Genomic DNA, 23,184 nt, shown 5'->3' with positions numbered 1-23,184 from the left:
AACGCCGGCATCGACGCTGCCCTCTCCCCCTAACCACCAAAACCCCCACCACAAAACCCCTTTACCTTCACCCAAAAACCTATAAGAAACCCAACCCTACCGCATGAAAATCCCCCAATCGGCCTTCCCCCACTCTTGGAACCCTAGCACTACGGTTTCGAGGGTGGGGGAAGGCCGCTTTGGGGGGTTTGTGCGGTGGGTTGGGTTTGTTTTAGGGTTTTGGGGTGTTGATAATGGTGGTTTTGCGGCGGAGGTTAGGTGATTTAGGGGAAATGATTGAATCACCGGCACCGGCGTAAGGTAAGGAGGGTCTGGGAGCAACGTTGGCATGAGGGAAGGTCGGTGGCGTGGTTGGGGGCCTCGAAAGCAACCTGGTGGTGGAGGTAAGGAGGGTTGTCGTGGGGGCTGGATTTCTTTTAAAATTCTTGATTTTTTTTTTTAAGTTTTTTCTTTTTTAAAACAAAAAATTTAACCGATCATATGGTGCCACGTGTCCCCGTAACCTGATATAACAGGTTGGGTGACCGGTTGGGACTGTTTAAAGCGAACTACCTCCAAAGTTTGGATTATTTAAAAATAATCCAAAGTTGAGATTATTTTGAACGAACCGGCAAAAGTTGGGATTATTCTTAGCAATTTTTCTTAAAAAATAATCGAAAGGTGGGATTATGTTGGATGGATGAGGCAAAAATCGGATTATTGTGGGCAATTTTTCCTATTATTTATTCTATTTGATCATTTTTTGTAAGGGTGTATTATTTTAGAATATTAGTATGGCGTAATTTAGATAAACACAAATTAAAATGTGAAGTTACTATTGTTGTTTAAAGAGTTTCAAGGGCAGGTGATGAAAATTGATCACAGATATCTCTAAATCGAAAGAAAAACTTTAACCACTTAAACCTATCGCTCACTCTTAAAGTTACTACTGTTGTTGAAAACTCAAACTCGCTTTTGTACAAGTTAAAGACAAATCCTTTCTAATTTAAACTGCAATTTGCAATTAGCTTTGCTTTAAAATTATTCGTGGTAGTTGGAGGTAAAATGTCCTTTGCTCCGTTGGAGAAATAGTGTCCTTACAAATTTAAGCCTTATTAGCCACAATTTCAACACTTCGTATTTTTTTTATAGAGATTTGTTAATTTGTTGTGTATGTGTGTTTTTTTTTTTTTTTTTTTTTTCGCCTATATACTAAACTTTGATCGGTGAGATTAGCCTTTGCTAACACTCATTTATCGATGAAAGTGAGTGTAATTAAAAATGATAATTTTGCAACCAATTCAAGACAACTTAAAATTAAATAACTTACTAAATAAATATAAGAATTAGACGATTAATTTAAGACGGATAGAGTACAAAACCAGGCATGTTTTGTTATATAATCATGTTAAAAAATACTTATGTGCATGGATAACGACTTATAACTTCTTTATTTGAAAGATTATGCAACAGCTATTTACTGAAGGTTTTGTATGGCAAATTTCTGTACTATGATTATATAAGAGCGCTTCAGTGAGTATGCAAACACCTCAAAGACTTGGCACATAAAATAAAACCCCTAATACGAATACAAGTCCTTCGGGCTATCTCACACTTCAATGCAATCAATACATCGATCAAAATACATGCACACATTATAAGCCAAGTCCCGCCTTATGCTTGAAGTCATTCGACAGGTTATCAATGCATGGAAGAATAAACAATTCCAATAACAAGTGGTTTATATAAATTTTACATCTGTCTGCCGGTGTGTGAGATCAAAATTGAACAACATATTCCTTCTTCAGTAACATGTACTCGATCAGAAAGATCACCAACTAGTAGAAATCATATTGCATTACTGGAGGGAAAAATCTATTTACTAGCTAGTCATAATCATCAATGAAGTCATACGTTGTATCTTGTATAACACAGGTAAAGAACCAGCTAAAGAAAAGCAGGAAAATTTAAAAATGTCGGCAAATATCCAAGTGTTTCATCTCTCCTGATTACCTACAAGGAGAGAAAATTCTAGAAAGCATGAAACTTGCATATTACCGTCAATTCAGCTTTGATGTAAAAGGAACTCACAAAAATAATTTCCCTCCATCCTACCCTATTTGGCATTTTGGCTTCCCTTACCCATCTAACAATAACTTCAACAATCATCCACAATAAGCTATTATGAAGTATGAACTTACAGATGTCCTAATGATTCAAGTTTCAGCATGTAGCAGTCACTGCAATCAAAATCGTCTAATGTCTTTAGGTGGCTTAAAATTGAGAGGATGGGTTTCAGGGGTAGCAGTCTCATCCTCTTTCCACATTTTGATAGTCTTGTCAGCTTCACAAGTTACCAGCCTTGAGCCAGTGAGATCATAAGAGAGCGCATAGATACCAGCCTCACTATCCAGTGAACCTGCAGTAGCAGAAACACGTGCTTAGAGCTTAGTCCTTAATTTACGAGCTCAATACAACAACAAAAAGCACATACAGATACTATAACATACCAGGTTGCACAATAGTTTGAGCTTGCTGAAAATTATGACCACTAGTCCAGTCCCAAAACCAAAGGCTACCATTGTCACCTAAGATAAAACAAAAAGACGTATAAAAAAGAGTGATTTGCAAATATCTCATGCAACAGAGATCAAAAATTAAGCAATCAGTGCACAAGGACAAAGAGCCAATTACGTTCTTGAAATACACAGTATTCTCACATGTTCCAATTCACAAATTATTATTCAACTCACAAGTCTTTAATGAATTCAAGTTTTATAGTGCCCTGTGATAATTCTTTAAGGTTCATAATTTCCTAATTGTAGTACTGCGACTACTGCCTCTGTTCCTTTTACAAGTACAAGGCATGCTGAACACTTTTGTGCATATTAAAATTTCAGATCTTTTTTTGTTAAAATTGCTTTGGTAATGTAAGTTGAGATACAAACATTGTATTTATGATAATATATAGCATTTAATCTTCTGTTGATACAATATAGAACATTTAATGTTACATTGGTACAATAGAGTAAGGGTTGAAATATGAAATTTGGCTAAAAATACTTATCATCTAGAGATGAGATTGGTTACTCATAGCCACAAGCCCCAAAGGACTACGTGTAAGCATTAAATACATTGACCAAAATGACCATCCCTCCTGTTTCCTGCTACTCACTTTACCCTTTCATCCAAATTCTTAGTTCTATTCATTATTACTTTATTTCCTTTTTGGCAACCTTCTATAAAGTTTTTATCATCTCCTGCCTCATCTTGCGTAAACCCTTTTCTTTAATTTATATCAATCCCTCACTATCTATCTCTCTCGTCCCTAAAAGTGAGTACACATTTAGGTTTCTCCCTTTCTAGAGACTTTAGTTGCTAAAGTAACTCAAAACTCAAGGGACTATCAAGTTGGAATTAAATGACAAAATCACATGTTTCTCCAAATTTATATGTTAACAAATTTCACTTCATAAAATGCTAGAACATTGTCCTAAGGGATATGTTTAAAATTTCGCAAAAGAAAGAAACTGAGGGAAAAGCTTTTACATTTTAACACCCAGAGATTATAAACCTTATGGGTTTGCATTTCCCGAAAAAACGGTAGTTCTTGAAGAACTCAGAATACTTCCATACATAGTGCTTCTAAACACATAAAACTCGTAAACATAATTACATAATTATGTAACCTACAACCTAACATAATGCATTCCCTTACTTTTGAATCATGAAAGTGATCCTATGCTTTATAAGCCATACGATACAGACATCATAGAGGACTTTAAAGCAGAGAGACAATATTAACTCACTTAGTGATCATCATATTTGATCAAACACATGACTAAGGATCAATCAGGGAAATTTGAAGCAATTTTTGAACAAAAAAAAATGAAAAACAAACCTGCTGTAGCCAAGACTCCTTCCTCGTTGACAGCCATCGCATTGATGATTGTTTTTTGCTGAGACCTGTCCCAAAAGAGATGGAAAGATACAACACGTATTAGATGACAGCCACCCAATTACCAAATTCTGGCCAAAATGATTTCAATCATACACTTTATGCCAAGTTTGAAATGACAAAATAGGGACTATACAAATATCATAATATCAGGGTATGCATTCTAGAAGTTCCAAGACTTACAGCATGTTATGCATAAACTCTCCTTTTGGGAGGGTGAACTTCTTTATGTTGTCAGCAGAGGCAGATGCAAACATATTCCTGCAATGCCACAGAGCATAGCAAGGTTAAAGAAGTAAACAAAAAACAGAAAATCGTGTTCAATTATCCACAAGATAATGAAGAGCCAGGCATTACAGCAAAAAGAAATAGATACTCTAAGAGGGTAGTAAAGAAACAAATATTAGCAACGCACTCTTTGGGATGCAACGCCATTGCTCGTACAGACTTCTTATGATGCGTGAGTGTTGTCATTGTTTTTCCTGCATGTCTCAAGTCCCAGAATTTTATGGTTGAATCATGTGAACCCGACACCACTTGAGGATCCTAGCAAAAGAACTTATTAAGATTCAAACAGCAATATAAGCCTTAAAAAATCTGAAGGGAATATAACAACAAGAGGGGGAAACTTACACTATGTTTGGCTGACAATAGTGAAGGGAAAGGGAGGGGAAGGAAAAAGAGGGAAGAGAAAGGGAGGTGAGGGGAAGGAAGGGGAGGGAAGGGAGAGAGTGACCTTTCATTTTCCTTCCAAATATCTCCAATAATGGAGGGATTTGGTTTAGTAAAATGAGAAGGAAAATGGATCCCTTCGTTTCCTTTCCCTTCCCTTTCCTATGCCAGTAGAGGAATAGCTTAAACTTTAGTTTTTGTCTGTTAACTAAATCCCAGTTAAAAGATCAACAATGAGCAGAATTATTAAAAATATAAATGAGTCCTGGATCTTGTAAAAATTTGATAGGTTACCAATTATTGGCTAACAGCCTAACTAATCGCAATTGTCAGGCTTTCATAAATTGTGAAATGTTGAGTTTCAGGGTTGGTTTGAACATTCCTGGAGCTGAGTATTTTTTGTCATACTAAGTTACCAAAAAAAAAAAAAAAAAAAAAAAAAATTATGCTACTATCTGCATTATTGCTCACTTGTTCTAAAGTATCACTACCTAGATTATACTATAATAATAATAAAAATAAAAATAAAAAAAATAAAAATAAAAATTCTACTAGTATAGACTGTAAGGGTGAATAAGCATTTCAGAGACTTTCATGATACGGGACTTCCTCCACGTCCCCAAAAAACTCAACATTGTCCACAAAACCTAAGTCATCAATAAGAAAGCCATAGCACATTTTTCTAAAAGTAAAGTCCAACTTGTAGATCTCATAGTGTGATAGTGATATACCTAAACTTCGCCGGAAACCTCAAGAATCAAAACTGTAATAAACAGGCATGGATGTCTTGCCAGGAATATTACCACCAATGAGAGCACTTGATATGGATATCACTCATTTCAGTCACAGCTAAAAGACCCAGGATGATGAAGCACACAGAATTTACATATATCAGAAGCCAGAAGACTGCTTACAAATTCCTTATTTCATTTTGCTTTTCTGGTTATTCTGCCCCCTGTCCTCTTCTGAACCTCTCTCAAACACTTGCATCATATCCACTGTTGCATAAGAGGGAAATAACCCAAACTCACACATAGAAGGCACTAGGACAGTGGGACCAGGTTTTTCCATACAGGTTTACATGGAGGGTCAGGACATAGAGACAAGGAAAGTGATAAAACTACCAATTCAGGCAAATTTGTTAGCAAGGAAAGAAGCCAAATTGATATTGCTAATCCCTCTATCCCTCGAGAGAGGAAAAAAAAAAGTTTCACTGTCTCAATAGACCTTCCACATTTAATTTCTTTGATAAAATAACAACTGATAACTAAAACGCTTATCACCTAAAACTATCTTCCATGTTAAGTGTTAAAACCAATATGGAAGTATTGGGATGGAGTATATCAGAACAGTGTGCCTAAGGTGCAAGACAGCTTAAACAAAAATGTACAAAGTACAGCCTCTTCATCTGAAATGGAGAGCGAGTAAACCACTAGTTATTCAAAGAAGCTAACATACCGTAGGTCGAGTGAACACAGAACAGACTGTATTTTCATGCCCTGACAAAGCAAAGATTTGTGTTTTGCTACGAATGTCCCAAACCTGAAAATTAGAAGGAATAAAAATCATTCAAACAAATAAATTGGGAGCATTATCCCCTATTATAGCTTAGAAAGTTGCATTACAAATAACACAAAAACTAATAAAAAAAGACATACCCGGCAAACCGAATCACGGCCTCCAGTAAGCAATACATCAAGAGTGGGATGAAGAGCCAGGCAGTAAACTCCACTTAAGTGGCCATGATAAGAGCGAATGACCTGAACGAAATAGCATTAGCAAGGCACAATTGCCAGAAAACAAGAGCATGATAATTTTTAAGAGAATATCTTCTTTTTTCAAGTGTAGGGTTTAGACAGCACAATTCCTATCCATCAGGCAACAGCATTCTATGCACAGTAAATAAAGTTTAATATCCTCGTAGAAAGGTTATAGGTAGCATGAAAAGGTCACTCCATAATCCATATGTTTAGCATCTACGCATATAAAGTTTACATTATTCTCATAACAGCCGAAGTTCCTTCAAAAATGACATACACAACACATAGTGTCCACAATAAAGAGTTAAAAAATCTAATCTCTGAGTACTAATGCATCTAAAAATTTTTGGTTTTTTTTTTTTTTTTTTTTTAAATTATAACCAATCAGAACTGTATAGTACTCGGTAACAAAGGATATTTCCAGCATTCGGTCATTTACAAGATAGAAGGTGACCTTACTCGGAGGCACTTTAATACAACAGAAACTCATATAAAGCAAGTAGATTCCTGCTCCAAAAAATTCATTACTCTCATAACCAGGCGGCTTTTTTTTTTTTTTTTTTTTTAAAAAAAAAAAAAATTATTATTACAAAAAGAATCAGATAGTTTCATCAGTGATAAGTAACATAACAGTAGAAGATGTAAATTTAACATCAAACTAGAAAAAATAAGGGGGAAACCCATGAAAACAAGAAATGAGGTTAAAAAACAGCTAAGTGTTCAGCATATAGAGGCTAAACCAGATCCAACTATTGGATCAGATATCAGCTTACCTTATTCTGCTCAAGATCCCAGCACTTCACCATTTTATCATCACCAGCAGAGAACATATAGGTATGCCTCTGGCTAACAGCAAGCCCTGGAAGAAAAGGTATATAACTAAATGTATTAAGTATATAACAGACATTATATGCTGTAGCAATTCAATTATACCATCTAACTCCTATGATACTAACCTCTAACTTGTTCAATATGTCCAGTAAGAGTAAGTTTCAATCGCCCACTTGCTACATCCCAAATCTAAATCAATAAGCAAAGCTTGTCAGCAATGACCTTATAATTCAGTTTACAAATGAATACTCACAATTCTACCATCAATTTTCATCTATCACAGTTTTCAATAAGTTTGACCATCCTTTCAGTTTTGAAACACACAGTATGATTATCCAGATTAGATTATAAGATAAATCAAAGATATGTATGTTGTTTGAAACTTATTTCTTTGGTCAAGCCATCTTCGGACGTCGAGGGTGTTTAGACCAATCACAGTAATTCAGAACCAGCCGAGCCCTCTTGGAGACTAGTCCACCCGACACACACATACACACATCAATTCAATATATAATACAGCTGTTTTTTTTTTTTAACACAAACTGCTATTTGGTGTACAGAGTACTTAATCTTGATAGTTTGCATATAAGATTATAAGCATTTTAGTAGGAAGGATAAGCAGCTTGCACTCATTTTTACTCATTATATTCAGTACAATTGAATAAAAGCTTGTACCCCATATAATGATGTGTAATACACAAATACATAATTTTTAATGGCTTTACTAAAGGCATTCTGTTACATCACAGTAATTATACAGAATGTAATGTTGGGGTGTGTACTTCCTGTGTGTGGGTATGTGTGTGTTGCGTGTATGTATCCTCCTAGTTTGAGGTGACAAATCACTTTTATTGTAAAAGAAAATAATTAACAGAAACGTTAAAGATAAAAGTGCATTGACATTAATGATCAATTATTGAACAGCAACAGCTTTTATGCTACCAAATCTTAGTTCGCTCAAAACTATTAGATCCTGTTTAATGTATGTTAGAGTAGATCTAAACCAACATAGTCCAATTTTTCACTTCTAAGGGTCAACATAATACACCTTGCACTGCTCATTCAGCATCCATTTACAAAGTTGAAATTGTCAGCCTACAACGGAAATAGCCTAACCACAATCCTCACAATTTCTTTACACATAATTTTCTTTACAAGAATGGACTAATTCTTATCTTTCAGATTTAACCACCCCATCAGCTTAAAACTTGTGACAATATTTGTTTAGTAATGATACATGGCTTCAGGATTTATTTAGCTATTGTCTTCCAAGTTTCTCAGACAACATAAGTCCACATCAGTCAAAACACATACAGAAAATAGAATTCCTTTCCAAAATGATATGAGAAATATATTTTTGACAGAAGAAAATTTACTAAACCTTAATAGTACGATCAGCTGAACCCGTGCAAAACCAACTGTTACTTGGATCAAAGGCAACCGATCTCACCCATCCCAAGTGGCCACTAATCACCTGCAAAGATGAGAAGAGACAATATGTTATTAGTTGCTACAAAAAAATAACATAGATAGCTGAATTATACTATTACACCTTAATAATGAGCCACTAATGTAGAAGATTATGCAAGATGAATACCCAACCTAGTAGAGTTTTTTTTGTTTTTTTTTTTTTTTTGGATTCACCCACATAATTACTCATGTACTCATGTTTGAAATCCTAGAGGAGTAACAAGTGAGGATTTGAAATTTAAGACAGCAGAGCCCAATTACACGTATGCGCTTGACATAACCAACCAACCAAACACCCCCACCCTTTCCCGGAAGTTTAATATTGATTATACAACAAATAATTAAAACACTAAAAAATAAAATACATATACAAAATACCAAAGCTCAACCCTTCTCTTCCCTACCTGACCACATCATTTCCTCTCACTTGTCAACCAATGCCCCTCTCTCCCAAGACCACTGCCATAGTCCCATTGCCAACTTCTCAAAAACTGTAGGGCCTCCCCCTCCCTTCCCGAATCCCCCACCACCACACCTCCTTCTCCAACCTAACCACTATTAACCTCACCCCACCACTCTTCCTTCCCACTAGGAGTTATTTCCCCATCCATCTTCCTAAGCCATGCATGCCTCCGTCAGATTGCCCCTTCATAATTTATGAAAAGAGAGGAATGGATAGATAAAGGCCAAAATCTGGGGCATTTTAATGGTTGGATTTGATCACCAAGGATCCATATGTGCAGTCTGACCTCCAATTAATTAAGACTAATTAAACATTTCTTCATGGTAAAGGGTGAACAAGGTCAAGAGCAGAAAGTGGATGACTTTAAACTAAAAAGTTAGTTACCACTTAAAAAGCACTTCTGTGCATCTGCTCTGCCTTAGATTTCTTTAAAACTGTGGTTGATGGAGGAAAATATAGGGAGCTTGATCATAAGTATAACCATTGACGACCTTTTAACCCACTTCTTTTGTCACCACCAACCAGCACTATCATCGCCAGTTGTCCTTTTCTCCATAGTTACTTATTCAACCAACCATCATCTGTACAAATCTTTCCCCCTACTCCTATATACCCTACTGATACATGATACTAATTTCAGTACTTTCCCCTCCCCTTCAGCCCATCCTTGCTTCTTACATGGTTCCCCATGTATTCAAAAGAAAGTGTGCCCTCTCCTTTGCAATATATACAAGACCCTCGTATACTGGTCACAGACCCCTCCCCCCCCCCCCCCCCTCTCTTACATTGTACTTTCTAAGTTTTAACTTACAATCCTCTATTTAATGTAAAAGGTAATGCTGGTTGTAACCTTTATACTTCCTCCGTTCTTTTACTATCGCACCATATAGGTTGGGCACAATTTTTTTGGTAGTGGAAAAAAGGAAGAGAGAGAGGGGTAGAAGTACAAAATTAACCATGTAATGTAAGCATAAACTAAAGAATCAAGTGTTTAAAGTAAGGGTATATTGGGTATTTACAGTGTGGACAGAGACATTTTGTTTCCATAAATGGATATGGTACAATATTTGTGAAACTTCCTTAAAAGGGAAGTGGTGCAATAATTAAAAAACAGAGGAAGTATTAAAAATCTATTATAACAAAAAAAGTTGTCTCTTGCTTATTGCTGATGCGAATGTGCCATTGTGCCCCCCTTAAATTATACCTCGCACTTTATAAAACAAATGTATGGCAGATCATAATCAAATTAACAGCATGATTCTATATGCAAGAAATCAGAAAATACTAGTATCAGGTATTTATAGCTCGAAATCCTGCACTACTGTTTTTTGTTCTGTATTGTTCTTTTAGACAGGCAAAGGCATCAAAAGCAGAGAAGTAAACACATGAACGAAAGATGCAGATAAAACCGTTCTTACATCGATTTGAACTATTTGCAATCAGATCAAGAAAAAAAAAAAATTAATAAATCCAAGATATGAACAAGGCAAAGCCAAACAGACCTTACTCATAGCGACTGCAATTGAAATCTACTTTGTGAAACAGCACAAATCTAGATAAAAGAGAACAAAAAAATAAAATTTTCTCACCCTGTAGTTCTTCCATGGAGCACGCCACACAGGCCTTGGCCATCTACTTGGAATTCGCTCCATAAGTGCAGACGTTGAGAACCTTGAATTGTCGCACACAAGGTAAAATTCAAAATAGGTAAGCAGAGATATTATCTAAAAGGACCTGCATTGAGAATCAATTACGAAACAATCCCCCCCCCTCCCCCTCCATTAAGTGCAATTTAAATCTGCATTATATCAGAGCTAACCAGCCAAGAAATGTCAAAGTCGACTGGGTTATAACTTATAAGGTCCAATTACACACAAGCATTTGTACATATTAAGTCTATCACATAAAGTACTTCATTAACTTCAGATTAGGCATCGAGTTGTACATATAGCACTACATTGTACAATAGTCAAAATTCAATTCAACCAACCATGATACTAACCATGATTACTGGTTAACATGAATAAACATTAAAGTAAACAGACCAGTTTAGCCTTTCCCAAATAGACTCCCCACTTCCTTTTTGGTATACTCTAAATATTAGTTAGCATATACTTCCTCAGCGCCTCAATAGTCTTCCGACTTTTAAATTATGGCCTATCCAAAACATACTCCCCAGTCCCCACTTCCTCTTTGGTATGGGTAGTTATAAAATAAAGGAAAATATCCTAAGGTACCCCTCAGATTTGGCATAATTCTAAAGATGCCTCTATTGTTTAAAATTTTTCAAATACCCCTTAAGATTTTAAACATTGATCAAAATACCCTTGCTATGGACGGAAAAGCTATCGACGCTAACTTTATTTTGATTTTTTTTTAAAATCTAGTTTCCTAGTTCCTCCTCCATCAAACCTTATTCTCTTTCACCTCATTAGAACATTGCTTCTTCTGGGTCTTTAATGAATTCAACTCTCCCCCCTCTAGACAATTAAAATTCATAATCCGTTGCTCAATCCTCCTTATTCTTATTATTCTATTATGATTCAAAACTCACAAATTAATATACAAATATAACAAATGATATAATTAGAAGAATCATCATCATCCATGGTTGACATTTGACCTCTCAACTTCCCTAATTCTTTCTTGAATCTTAGTCAAATACTCAAATTTTTCTCATCTTTCATTATCATCATCATCTGTAGCCTTTGAAAAGTAATGAGTGTCACATTTCATATTTATAAAAATAAAGGAGAGAGACTGAGAGAAAAAGGTTTAATGGAGGAAGAGCAAAGGAAAATGAATTTCCAAGAACTTTTTTTTAAAATAAAACTAAACACCGTTCACTTTCCATCCATAGTAAGGGTATTTTGATCAATGTGTCAAACCCCCAAGGATATTAAAGGAATTTCAGTAAACGAGGGTATTTTGAGAGTTATGACAAACTTGAAGGGTATCTCAGGAGATATCCCTAAAATGAATATACCCTTACCTACTAATTTTTTCAAAAGAAAACAGGATTATTGTTGTTAGCTGAGAAACCAATATACATGCAAACGAGGACAAATGGGTGATGCTTGAAATCCCTGCCGTCTTAGCCCATAATGTCACCAAATAGGATCCAACCAGGTACACCTGTGTCGGTATCATATGAACACGAACCATTTTACCTAGAGTGGGAAGCATAGCTAAGAACCCCGTGTGGATCTCACCCAATTTGTGGCAACCCATTTGTGCTCCTAATGACTTAATGCCAAGGGAGTTAAGGGACTTGAAGTCACACAAAAACACCACAACTAAACCCAAAGCATATCGCGTAGTCATTTTCCTACCTCCCAACTCAAATGACGATCTTTCCTATAGCTGATAGATCTTAACCACAAAATTTTCCATCACCATAGCTGGAGCCGGAGAGATAATAGACATATCGGACATGAATGAATCAAAGTTATCTTCCCACCAAGAGTAAAGAAAACATTAATTTGCCAATCAAATCTCCTAAATATCTTGAATAAACCTTTCTCTCACAGCCCACAATTTCTCTTTCCTTAATCCGCCAATCAAATCTCCTAAATATCTTGAATAAACCTTTCTCTCACACCCCACAATTTCTTTTTCCTTAATCCCACTATATTCTCACCTAATTTCTCTTCCCTAAAATAAATAATATTTCCCTACAAACTCATTCATTATTAAGACTCTAAATTTCAATGACCCATACAAGAAATATCTTAAACCTATATGCTCAAAAGTTTGGGTAGAATATTAAGAGATGGAAAGTGTAGAAATTGATTTAAAATAACCATTATAACCAAATCTGTTGTCATGCAACATCTGACATTAGCTGAAGGTTTAAGTTTTACAGTCCAAGTGTAGATTCTAACACTAAGGCTACAAAGACCACATCCTCAAACTCAAACTTTGAACTATAAGCAAAGCCAAACAGCAAAAATTCAGTATTAAAAAGTAATTAAACCAACATAGACTCAGAGAGAGAAGATAGATAACATATAAAACAACAAAGAAAAGGTGAGTTACGTACCTTTCAGAAGAACTGGGAGTCGAGATAAGTGCATTGCTTTTACTAGGACCAACTTCAGTCCTGGAAACAAGAAAATGAAGCCAAACAAAATATATCAGAACTATAAAAAGACTGACAACTATGAAGTAGATGAAAATGTTGCAATTCCAATCTTACTAACTCAGATAAAAAAAAAAAACCTAGAGGTTATCTTATTATAGTTTTATGATACTTAGAATTGAATCAACAATCCGCTAATCAATATACCGCAGTTAAAAAGTTTACTTTGAGGCCTGTGACACCAAAATGGATTTGCCACAGGACATTAACGCTTCCGATTCCAACCCAACACTTAAATTTCAAAGCAAACCAATAACAGAACATACTGTCTCGAGTGAGCAGCTGGAGCAACAACTAGAGCATTATGAGCACCTCCTCTTTGTCCGTCTTCTGGAGCTAATTAACCGTAAAAACAAGTCAAAAGGGTACTCGAATACAAATCAAATCACTTCCAAAAAAAAAAACCTCAAATAATACATAAAATGGCACAAAAATTACCAGGAAGAGCAAGGGGATCAGATGGAGCAGACGACTTCTGCTTAGCAGGCTGAGGCTGAGCTAATGTAGGTTTAATTCCTCCATATTCTAAACTAATCTACAAACATTTTCGAAAATCACCTATCATCAGAATCAACATAATCACCAAAACCCACAAATCAGAATTCAAAAATAATAAAATATATAAAAAAAATAATAAAAAAATAAAAAACGTAAATTTAAGCGGGCAATGATTGACTAACCTTGTGGCTCAACCGCATTTTTTTACTGCAATTGAAGAACAATATACAAAATCAAAAATTAAATTTTTTTTTTCCCAAAAATATTAGGGTATTGAATATTAAGAAGGAAGAGAAAGAAGAAAAAGCAAACCTTTCAGAATCGGGAGAAGGGAATTGAGAATGAAGAGGAGCAAAGACATCAAGAGCACGTTTGAGGGATTTGAAAGTGAGCTTCTTCAATGACTGTCGTTCGACTGGTTCCATGGATCCCATTACACCCGGCATTAATGGCGGATTTGTAAAGCAAAGCAGGAGAATTAGGGTTTGGAATTGTAGGAGATGATGATAATGGGTGATAGGATGAGTAGCAGTAGTAGTAGCAGTAGCAGCTACGAGCGTTTGGAATGCAGCGTCGATGGCGCGCGAAAGGGGTTGCGCTTGCGGAGGTGGTAAGGGAAACTACAGGTCGAGGCAGTGAGAATGAGGTAAGGACACTGCACCAATTGTACACCCGATTAACAGTCTTACACTCTTACGGGGTACTCCGTATTATTGGCTTATTGTCTTACTGTATACTTTCTCCGTTTTCGCAATATTTTTAATGGCCATACATGTAACATGCACAACTTTGATCAGTTATAACCTTTGCACTCATAAATTTTTCTTCTTTTTTTTTTTTTTTTTTTTTTTTTTTTTTTTTGCACAACCTTTGTAATATGTAAATCTATAATAAAGTAAATTCGGTCGAGAATGAGGTCAATGCAATGAGAATGAGGTCAAGGCAATGAGAATGAGGTGAGGACACTACAACAATTGCATACCCGATTCAGCACGTAGATAAACTGGGGAAGTTTATCAAGGGCTAGTTTCACTGTGAAATACTAGTATTTCATTTAAATTCAGGGTTTGGTGTTGTTTGTTCTTCGATTGATGTGGTTGTAATCACTATTGTGAATTTGCGATCATGTGGTTAGAGGCTCGAGCACTGTGAAATACTAGTATTTCACTTAAATTCAAGGTTTGGTGTTGTTTGTTTTTCGATTGACGTGGTTGTAAATCACTATTGTGAATTTGCGATCATGTGGTTAGAGGCTCGAGCTAGGTTTGAAAGCGTTGATTTGGAGTTGAAAACGTTGAAACTTTTGAATTATGTGGTTCATGTAGTCAAATCTTAGTGTTTGTAGTCATTGAATTACATGTAGTTTATACAGTGTAGAAGTTATGTATGAAATATTGAACTTATAACAATTTATGTAAAAGAAAAACTAAGTAATTATACACCCATTTGTGGTCAATCTTTTCGTACACCATCACCATTAACCAACCACTCTGATTTTGGAGAAAACTTGAGTTTATGTCTATAAGCCAAAATCGTCACTTTACAAAGTTAACGCCGTTTGTAGACCTTTATTAGTGCCTCCTGTACATTACACCACATTATTAATTTTTTAAATGCTAAAAATCGTTTTTATTTACAACTATGCCACAAGATAAATGTTCCACTTGTTTCAAAAAAAAAAAAAAAAAAAAACGATAAACGTTCCACAATTATCTTTGCATCAGCTTGGAATTTCTCTTTTTTTGGCCAATTAAAAGAAATTTACTACAAAATAAGCGTTAATAATATAGACCATCAATGCCACAATAAAACAAAATAGATGTGCTTTCCCTGCAAAAAAATAGTAACAGTGCTCAGGCATCCGTGTAACTAAACCCCTACCCTCTAAGAAGGGCTGGGAAAAGTCACTCTTCATGTGCAGCACCTATCTTAACAAAAATTCTTCTCTGTAGTTCTTACAGCAACCTCAATTATGATGTCTCTGAATAGCACATCAGTTTCATAGGATATTTGCTTGATTCAATCACTCCAAGTCAGAGCTGTCACCCAACCCAATAACCCGAAATCACTCAGAGAAACACGAATCCGGCCCGAAATCTAACCCGAACCCAACCTGTTGACTCAAATCGACAGGTCTACTCCTAGATATGACTAATTTTGCGGCTGGAGAAAATTATTTGTGCAGCAGTTGAGCAGTAGCAATAGTCTTCTCCAAATCCCACTCTCCATAACCTTTATGAACTGGTAATACAGGTTGAGGATCAACAACTACCTTTTCCAATGATGGAAGCTTAGCAAGTAGACGTTGAACCAGTTTAGCATATTTCGCACACCCACGAAAGCCGATAAATTCTATCACCTTCAGTTGCTTGTGTTGGTAAATGGTCTTTCTTCTTCGAATCTTAATGTCACTATTTATTTTCCCGAACACCTTTAACTGCATCACAAAACTAGAGATTAGTAAGATGGCAAAACAGACTTAACTACAATCCAGTAATATTCCCTTCTGCAGCAATATAGAACACTACAGTTAACATACATGACAACAATTTCAACATCTTCCCAAAATTAACTTATGTCATTATCATATCGGTAATTTTCAATAACTACTCTATAATTATTAACATCATATTTAATTATAAAAAAAAAAAAAAAATCTATTTAAATTACTACTTTGTAAAATGAATTAATTATGAAAGAGTCTATTATTAGCAAAATAGATAATTTAAAATACACATATATGTATATTTATATATATGTCACTAACTAATTTATATCATTTCTTCTTTTAACCAAATGAATATCTTACAACTATGTATCTAATTCGTAAATAGATTTACTGTTTACACACTATTAATCCATTCCCTCTTACGCGGTATTTATTTTTCTTCTCAATAATCAATTGGCTTAGAAAAAAATTCATATCTTTCCTAGCAAGCTTTTCAAACATAATTAAATACACAAATATTTTTAAAAAAGATAATCCTTGTTGTAAAAATGGTAAGAGTAGTATATAGCACTATGTATGTCACAAATTATGTTAAGAATTTGATTTTCATTTTTTTAACTTTAGCTTATGGTATCAATATATATAGTGCAAGGATACATTAAATCATTTTAATCTTCTATTTATATATTAGATTTGTTTCCCCAATAGTTTTTGTTTTTTTTTTTTTTTTTTGGACACACCAGAAAATGACACGTGTCATTGCTGGTGTGTCTTTTAGTATATAGTTATTGATTGATTATTCCATAGAAGCAAAGCATAGTTCAGTCAACACATGATAACAAGAAAGTGGATCCAAAAAGCTTGAAGCAACTAATTTGCAAGCTAAAGCTATGCAAAACAGCTTTACACAGCTTCCCCCACATCATTTGATAGAAGGTTGAAAGAGATACTCCATGCCATTATACAAGGCCAACGCACTTTATTCTATACTCATCTGCAATGGAATACTAAGCATAACATCTCTCCCGAACTACACATTCAACCACACACATATGCAACGACGACAACGATGACGAAGGATATTAAATAAAATTACTCTATGGCGATTTATAAGGATAGTAAATTCAAAACTAAAACCAACTATTTATCTGAGACGGGAACTTAATAATAAGCAAGTTAAGCTCTAAAGAGATAACTCAGGGTTAGACCACCTATTATTAAGTGTGGGATGGAATGGGGATGAAAGATAAATAGGCTATGTTTTATATGAAGGTAGTTCATGAGATTTTTCATGAGATTTTTGAGAGGTGAAGGCACGCATCCACTTAAGTTCATGTGCTTCTAGAGGTATTGAAAATGATCTCAATTACGGTACTATCTTTATTGCTGTTCACTGCTGCCTATCAGTCTTCATCCTTGATTTTAATGGAGAAAGATGCAATAGTCCATGGTAATGGGTAATAGGGTAGCTTAGCATCACCATTGCACTTTAATGGTTCCACGGTCAAGTGTTGTCACCTTAAGGGGGCTTATAAGTACAATGATAAAGCACAGGGTCAGAAACTCAAATCATGCATTCAATAAATCAATTTTTTGCACAAATAGCCTTACTCTGTAAGTTTATTTCAAAAAAAAAAAAACAAAAAAACAAAAAAAAAGCCTTACTCTGTAAATTGAGGGTCACACTCACTCTTAAATGTCCTTACTCTGTAATTGTGAGCAAGTTGATTTCTCTCCATCTTTAATTCTTTAGTGATGCAAACAAATTATTTAAAGATAGGAGATAATCTGATGAGAATTCATTCTGCATTGATTGCTTGAGCCTTGTAGTTAATGGTTGCACAAATCACACAGAAGGACTATAAACTTCATAATGTAAGAATTTGTGGAATTTTTTGAATAATAGTCCAAGGAATTTGAAATAAAATGTGTAAATCACCTTTCTTTTTTGATTTTTTTTTTTTGGGTTAACTTTTGCAATCCATTTGTATGGTTGACTATACTTGTTGGTGAAGGATATACTAGGCCGGTGACATTTAAAATTAGTATTTCCTGGCTGTCAATAGAATTATGATAGTATCTAGAAATTTCTTTAAAAAAAAGCATGGTAAAGACTTATATTTTCCCTCGAAATTACTGCAAACTAATTATAATTAAGATGCTGCCCTTTTCATGGGCAAGAAGGTAGTCACTATTGTAGAATATCCCCTTGGAGGAGATACAGTTTCTGTGACAAAGGGGGTGGTTTCAAGAATAGAGGTTTACATTAACTATGAAATACTGAGCAAAATGTTTTGCTGATGCCTATTGATTTGGTCTTTCATGTACATATGATGCCTGTTGATTTGGTTTCTAATATTTTGCTTGTTGATGATCAAAGCAATTCTGTAAAATCAAATATTAATATGCATCCGGAAGAAATTCTTTTTCGTAATGGTTCTAGACTTCTTACTTCTAGTATTACACTCCTATAGTCCACACTTTATAACAAATGCTAGTGAGTCACTTTTTTGGGTTGTAAGGGGGGGGGGGGTTGGATAGGAGAGATAATTGATTAGAGGCTCCATCCTGTACTAATTTTGACACTTATCATGTCACATAGTTTTAAGTGATAAGTTATTCTTTAGTTATCATTTGTTATTTTATTAAAAATATGGATCAGTAAAGAGAGTATGTGTACTCAGGCACATCATTTTGGATGCCGTAACCAAGTCAATAAAACCTTACACAGTTCTGGATACAAAATACGGTCTAAAATTCCGTATACGCCAGTTTGCTCTCAAGTATGTCTATAGTAGAAGAGATATAAATAAAATTAGATCTAAACTGGAAAATTAATCATAAAAGGATGTGAAATAATGGGGCTTAAACTCGTGGGGCTAAGGTGAGTTGAATGGCATGGCTGGCTGTTGCTTCAGCCGGTAACTGTAGTATGCAACCTTTCTTTTCTAGTGATGGCAAGTATGTGGCAAGCTGCTCTTTTTTTTTCTTTGTTCTTTTCTTTCTCCTCCTAATACCTTTCTTTGTTCCTTTTCCCCCTCCTCTCTTTCACTAGCAACCAGCAATCAGAGTTCCATTTTACTTTATTTTATTTTTTTCATCACATGCATCTCTGTCAATAACTAATTGGGCCTGGTATAGTGGTATCCTAAAACTCCTACGATTTATTCTTTTTTAAAAAAAAAAATTCTGTTAATATAACACAAAGACAAACATATGTATGTATGAATTACACAAAAAAATATATATATATATATACACACACACACATATTAAAAGTATAATAATGTCATATCTTCCTACCCGTGTCTAAATTTAGAATGTTGTCCCCGCACCCTAATATTTAAAAGCTGGTGTATTGAACACTTGGATCCATACACGAACCGATGCTCATATGAGTCTTGTACCCGTGTCCATGTAGATAGGCTAATTTTCAAATGACTCATTATCCAAAACTTTTTATATCATGAGAAACAAGATGATAAACCAATCTATGAAATAAAAATTCTAAAAAGACTTCAAGACCAACTAGGAATATTGTCAAGTTCACCTAACTCTAATTTGTCAGCAAACAATGGCACACATCCATTTGAATTTTGCTAGAAATTTAGTATAAACATAAACAGTGTGAATCTTCACATAAAATTATCATGCATGCATTGGGTGAGATTTTACTTCATACAATCTTAAAGAGGTGTCTATTGCTATTTTGAAAATTCTTAAAAAGCATAATAAACGTACCTTTAGCACAAATCTCTGCAGTGATGGAGATGCCTTCAATAGCTTTGTGCACTGGCTAAGGCAACCATCAACATTATCTAATGCTGTGCTAAATTTCAACCATCTAAGTTTATTAAACTTGGGAAGCTTGGGGAAATATTCATGCATCTGTAGAGTTTAGGACACCATGGACCAACCCCAAAATAAACAAGAATGAGAAAGGGAAAGGATAAACAAGATAATAGTTAGTGACAATTAATATTCTATTGTGAAAAGAAAAAATTAAAAAGGCACAAAGACAATGAATAATTTTATCCTACTAACCCATTTCAATCGTTGTGGAGGTAGGTGTAGAGATAGTGACTCTAACAGAGAAAAACAACTTGAAAATTGGCAAATATTCTTGACCAAGAAAACTTCATCAACATCTGCTTCGACTAGACAAGGAACTTCCTTAAAATATTTAAGTATATTAGGACCACAATAACCGAAGGACTTAAGATTGACAGCATGAACTTCAAGGTACCGCATAAACCAACAATCCTTTATCACCAGACACCTAAGACTAGGTGATGGGCCAGCAATTTTCAGCTCTACTAATGATAATAACCCATGGAGGTGCAAAACTTGAAGCAACGGGAAACAGGATAACATATACCCAAGAACTTCTCCAGTCACCACAATGCTTTTCAAATGAAGAGTAGTCAAGCAACTAAGATTACAATTGCTAAATAACTGTGCTCTTAAAGCATACTTCGGATGAGTGTTGAAACATCCATAGCCTAGATCCAATATAAGCCTTTTAGCATGCTTTTCTAATGCAAACTTGATCCAGCTATCTACAACATCTGAACTTCCAATTTCAAAATTTAAGCAAACTTTAAATTCATCTATTGTCGGAGCCTTATGTAGGCACAAGACCAAATTCACCCATTCTACAAACCTGCTCCTTGCAGTTTCAAGTAAGTTCTCCCATCCACGAGTACGCACTGCATCACATATTGGTACAAATTCAACAAAGTCCAATGCGCCGTTGGTGAGTGTCCACATAAATCTCCATCTGTGAGATAAGACACTTGTTCTTGCCGCTTCCCTCAGCTTTAGGTGAGATATAATTGATATTAGAATATCATCTGGCAAAGCACTAATTCGGTCCTCCAAAACACATTCCCTGTGGCAACACTAATTTTCACAAGAGCATACAAAGTTAGACCATAACAAACTTCTGAATTTCCTGTTCCGTTTGTTTAAGCAAGAAACATTTTCAGCAAGTCATATTCCATGATTAGATCAAGCATAAATTTCAACATACTCCAAATTGCTAAAAGGCATGCACATGTTGATAAACACATGTACGAGACAGTCTGGATATCAGAAGCTGGATCTATATTGGATTACATCTATATTCTCCAACCCCCATCTATCATCTGTAATGAGCCAACCCACGCCACCACTACTCCATACTTACAGCAGGGGATAGAAACAAAGGCAGCAGCAGCAACAGGGGCAGGGGAACACTCTCCACCCACAACAGCAGCCTGCAACACCAACCCCTTAGAGCTGTAGTCGTTGGTGTCTGATTAGTTTACTTTTTGTTGCTTTGTAAATGACAAAATGTAGTAAAGGTAGTAATTAAAGCTTGATGCCACATCACTAGTTAGTTATAAAATAGTCAAAGAAAATGCACAAAGTATTTAATGGGAAAATGGAAGTAACCTTCAAAGGTTCATAGACAGTATCAAACCAAGGAACATAACATCCTCATAAACAGAACCTCCATCTGGTTGTACCAAATATCCTAAGAAAGATCAATATCCGAGATTGACCACAACTCACACATTCATTGTAGGGGTTGTGTTTTCAATATAAGAATTATCTAACAGCAAGTTCACCGATTTTTGGGAAGGGGAGAGTACTAGATTACTATAACTCTAAAGCTATTATGATATTTCCTAAAAAGTGTATCTGTATGGATGTATGCCAAACATTCTATATTCAAGCCTCAAAGGTTCGATCTTTGTTGGCCAAGTTCATTCCCAATTATCACCCTTCCTCACTTCCAAGTCGATCTATCTCGCAAATCGCAAGTAGGACATTCATGATCATTATGCCTATACCTTCTCTTACCACCCTCCTACCCAGCCACCTACCACCACCCTGTGACAAACATCACGATATCATATGGATTCTAAATGCTTAAGGAGCTCTGTTCATAATCCTCATGCAGGCCCGTCCCTGAGGAAGGGCAGGAGGGGCGGCAGCCCTGGGCCCAGGGAAAAGAGCTCTGATTTCATAGTTGAATCCTAACATTAAAGTGTTGTGCAATACATTAGCAGCCAAATTTGATTCAATTATCTCATAATTTTAGGGATATTTGATGTGATGACAACAAATACAAACAACTTACCTCAACATTAAAGTGTTGTGCAATACATTAGCAGCCAAATTTGATTCAATTATCTCATAATTTTAGGGATATTTGATTCATAATTTTAGGGATAGTTGATGTGATGACAACAAATACAAACAACTTACCTCAACATTAAAGTGTTGTGCAATACATTAGCAGCCAAATTTGATTCAATTATCTCATAATTTTAGGGATATTTGATTCATAATTTTAGGGATATTTGATGTGATGATAACAAATACAAACAACTTGCCTCAGAAGCTGCTTCAATGGAGGATACAAGAACTAGATTCAACGGAGAACGGCAACTGCGCTTCAATGGAGAACGTTGAATGCGCTTCAATAGAGCAATTCAATGGGTTGGACGCCTTGGATCCCTATTAAAAGCCATGACCCATGACCCGCCACAGTTATTAATGGGTTATATCCGTCTAATAAATAAATGGGTAGAGTCGTTATACGATCGTCCAATTAAGGGGCAGGGCAAACCTTTTATGGGTTCATAGTAAACTGTTTTAAAAAGTACGGAGTATTAGCTTATCTTTACACTTTCATTTCTCAAATACTATCTTTACACACCAAAGCTTGTATAATTTATTTATTTTTTTGAGGAAAAATAGATCCAATATATTAAACGAGATCCAAATTTGCCAACGCTACAACACTTTGTGGGAAAGAGTCTTCGGATCAATTCCGAAGCACTACCCGTATCCCCTCTAGCAACTAAGTGGGCAACCGTGTTCCCGTTCTTTTAATATGAGAGAAAACACAAACATCAAATAAGGCTCTAAGCTTTACAATGTCAGCAATGACCAAGCAGAAAGGAGTAATAC

The 23,184-nt window shown here is 35.4% G+C and overlaps 2 protein-coding genes across 3 annotated transcripts; both read right to left on the bottom strand.

The window, feature by feature from the left end:
- Window positions 1-1,159: 1,159 nt before the first annotated feature.
- Window positions 1,160-14,598, bottom strand: LOC110697843 (protein pleiotropic regulatory locus 1-like). 2 transcript variants are annotated; one of them, XM_021875243.1, is made up of 17 exons: window positions 14,085-14,598; window positions 13,955-13,979; window positions 13,713-13,809; window positions 13,541-13,610; window positions 13,176-13,235; window positions 10,723-10,804; window positions 8,582-8,674; window positions 7,326-7,389; window positions 7,143-7,228; window positions 6,268-6,369; window positions 6,068-6,151; window positions 4,353-4,483; window positions 4,121-4,198; window positions 3,881-3,945; window positions 2,490-2,567; window positions 2,181-2,398; window positions 1,160-1,992 (listed from the first exon to the last, which is right to left on the bottom strand). In XM_021875243.1, exons 1-16 carry the CDS (start codon window positions 14,216-14,218, stop codon window positions 2,226-2,228), a joined length of 1,422 nt encoding a protein of 473 aa, XP_021730935.1. In that variant the 5' UTR covers window positions 14,219-14,598; the 3' UTR covers window positions 1,160-1,992; window positions 2,181-2,225. The 2 variants fall into 2 exon arrangements, with proteins under 2 accessions (XP_021730935.1, XP_021730934.1); XM_021875242.1 differs by having other exon boundaries at window positions 1,160-2,398.
- An 847-nt stretch (window positions 14,599-15,445) lies between these two features.
- Window positions 15,446-22,703, bottom strand: LOC110697846. The gene is made up of 4 exons (XM_021875247.1): window positions 22,605-22,703; window positions 20,266-21,123; window positions 19,963-20,109; window positions 15,446-16,209 (listed from the first exon to the last, which is right to left on the bottom strand). Exons 2-4 carry the CDS (start codon window positions 20,989-20,991, stop codon window positions 15,946-15,948), a joined length of 1,137 nt encoding a protein of 378 aa, XP_021730939.1. The 5' UTR covers window positions 20,992-21,123; window positions 22,605-22,703; the 3' UTR covers window positions 15,446-15,945.
- Window positions 22,704-23,184: the final 481 nt, after the last annotated feature.

Source organism: Chenopodium quinoa, unplaced genomic scaffold (genome assembly GCF_001683475.1).
Source record: "Chenopodium quinoa cultivar QQ74 unplaced genomic scaffold, ASM168347v1, whole genome shotgun sequence".
Lineage (NCBI taxonomy): Eukaryota > Viridiplantae > Streptophyta > Magnoliopsida > Caryophyllales > Amaranthaceae > Chenopodium > Chenopodium quinoa.
Note: the sequence above shows the minus strand (reverse complement) of the source record. Positions and strands in the feature narration are given on the sequence as shown.

What these genes read in the sequence shown, in the direction of transcription:
- LOC110697846 (XM_021875247.1), bottom strand. Translation starts at nt 20,991, where the DNA reads ATGTGGACACTCACCAACGGCGCATTGGACTTTGTTGAATTTGTACCA. An exon ending in CTCCACAACGATTGAAATGG is followed by an intron (nt 20,110 to 20,265) that starts GTTAGTAGGATA and finishes TAAACTCTACAG; the next exon opens with ATGCATGAATATTTCCCCAA. An exon ending in TGCAGAGATTTGTGCTAAAG is followed by an intron (nt 16,210 to 19,962) that starts GTACGTTTATTA and finishes TTTGTGATGCAG; the next exon opens with TTAAAGGTGTTCGGGAAAAT.
- LOC110697843 (XM_021875242.1), bottom strand. Translation starts at nt 14,218, where the DNA reads ATGCCGGGTGTAATGGGATCCATGGAACCAGTCGAACGACAGTCATTG. An exon ending in CCTTCTCCCGATTCTGAAAG is followed by an intron (nt 13,980 to 14,084) that starts GTTTGCTTTTTC and finishes CTTCAATTGCAG; the next exon opens with TAAAAAAATGCGGTTGAGCC. An exon ending in ATGGCGTTGCATCCCAAAGA is followed by an intron (nt 4,199 to 4,352) that starts GTGCGTTGCTAA and finishes GTGGCATTGCAG; the next exon opens with GAATATGTTTGCATCTGCCT.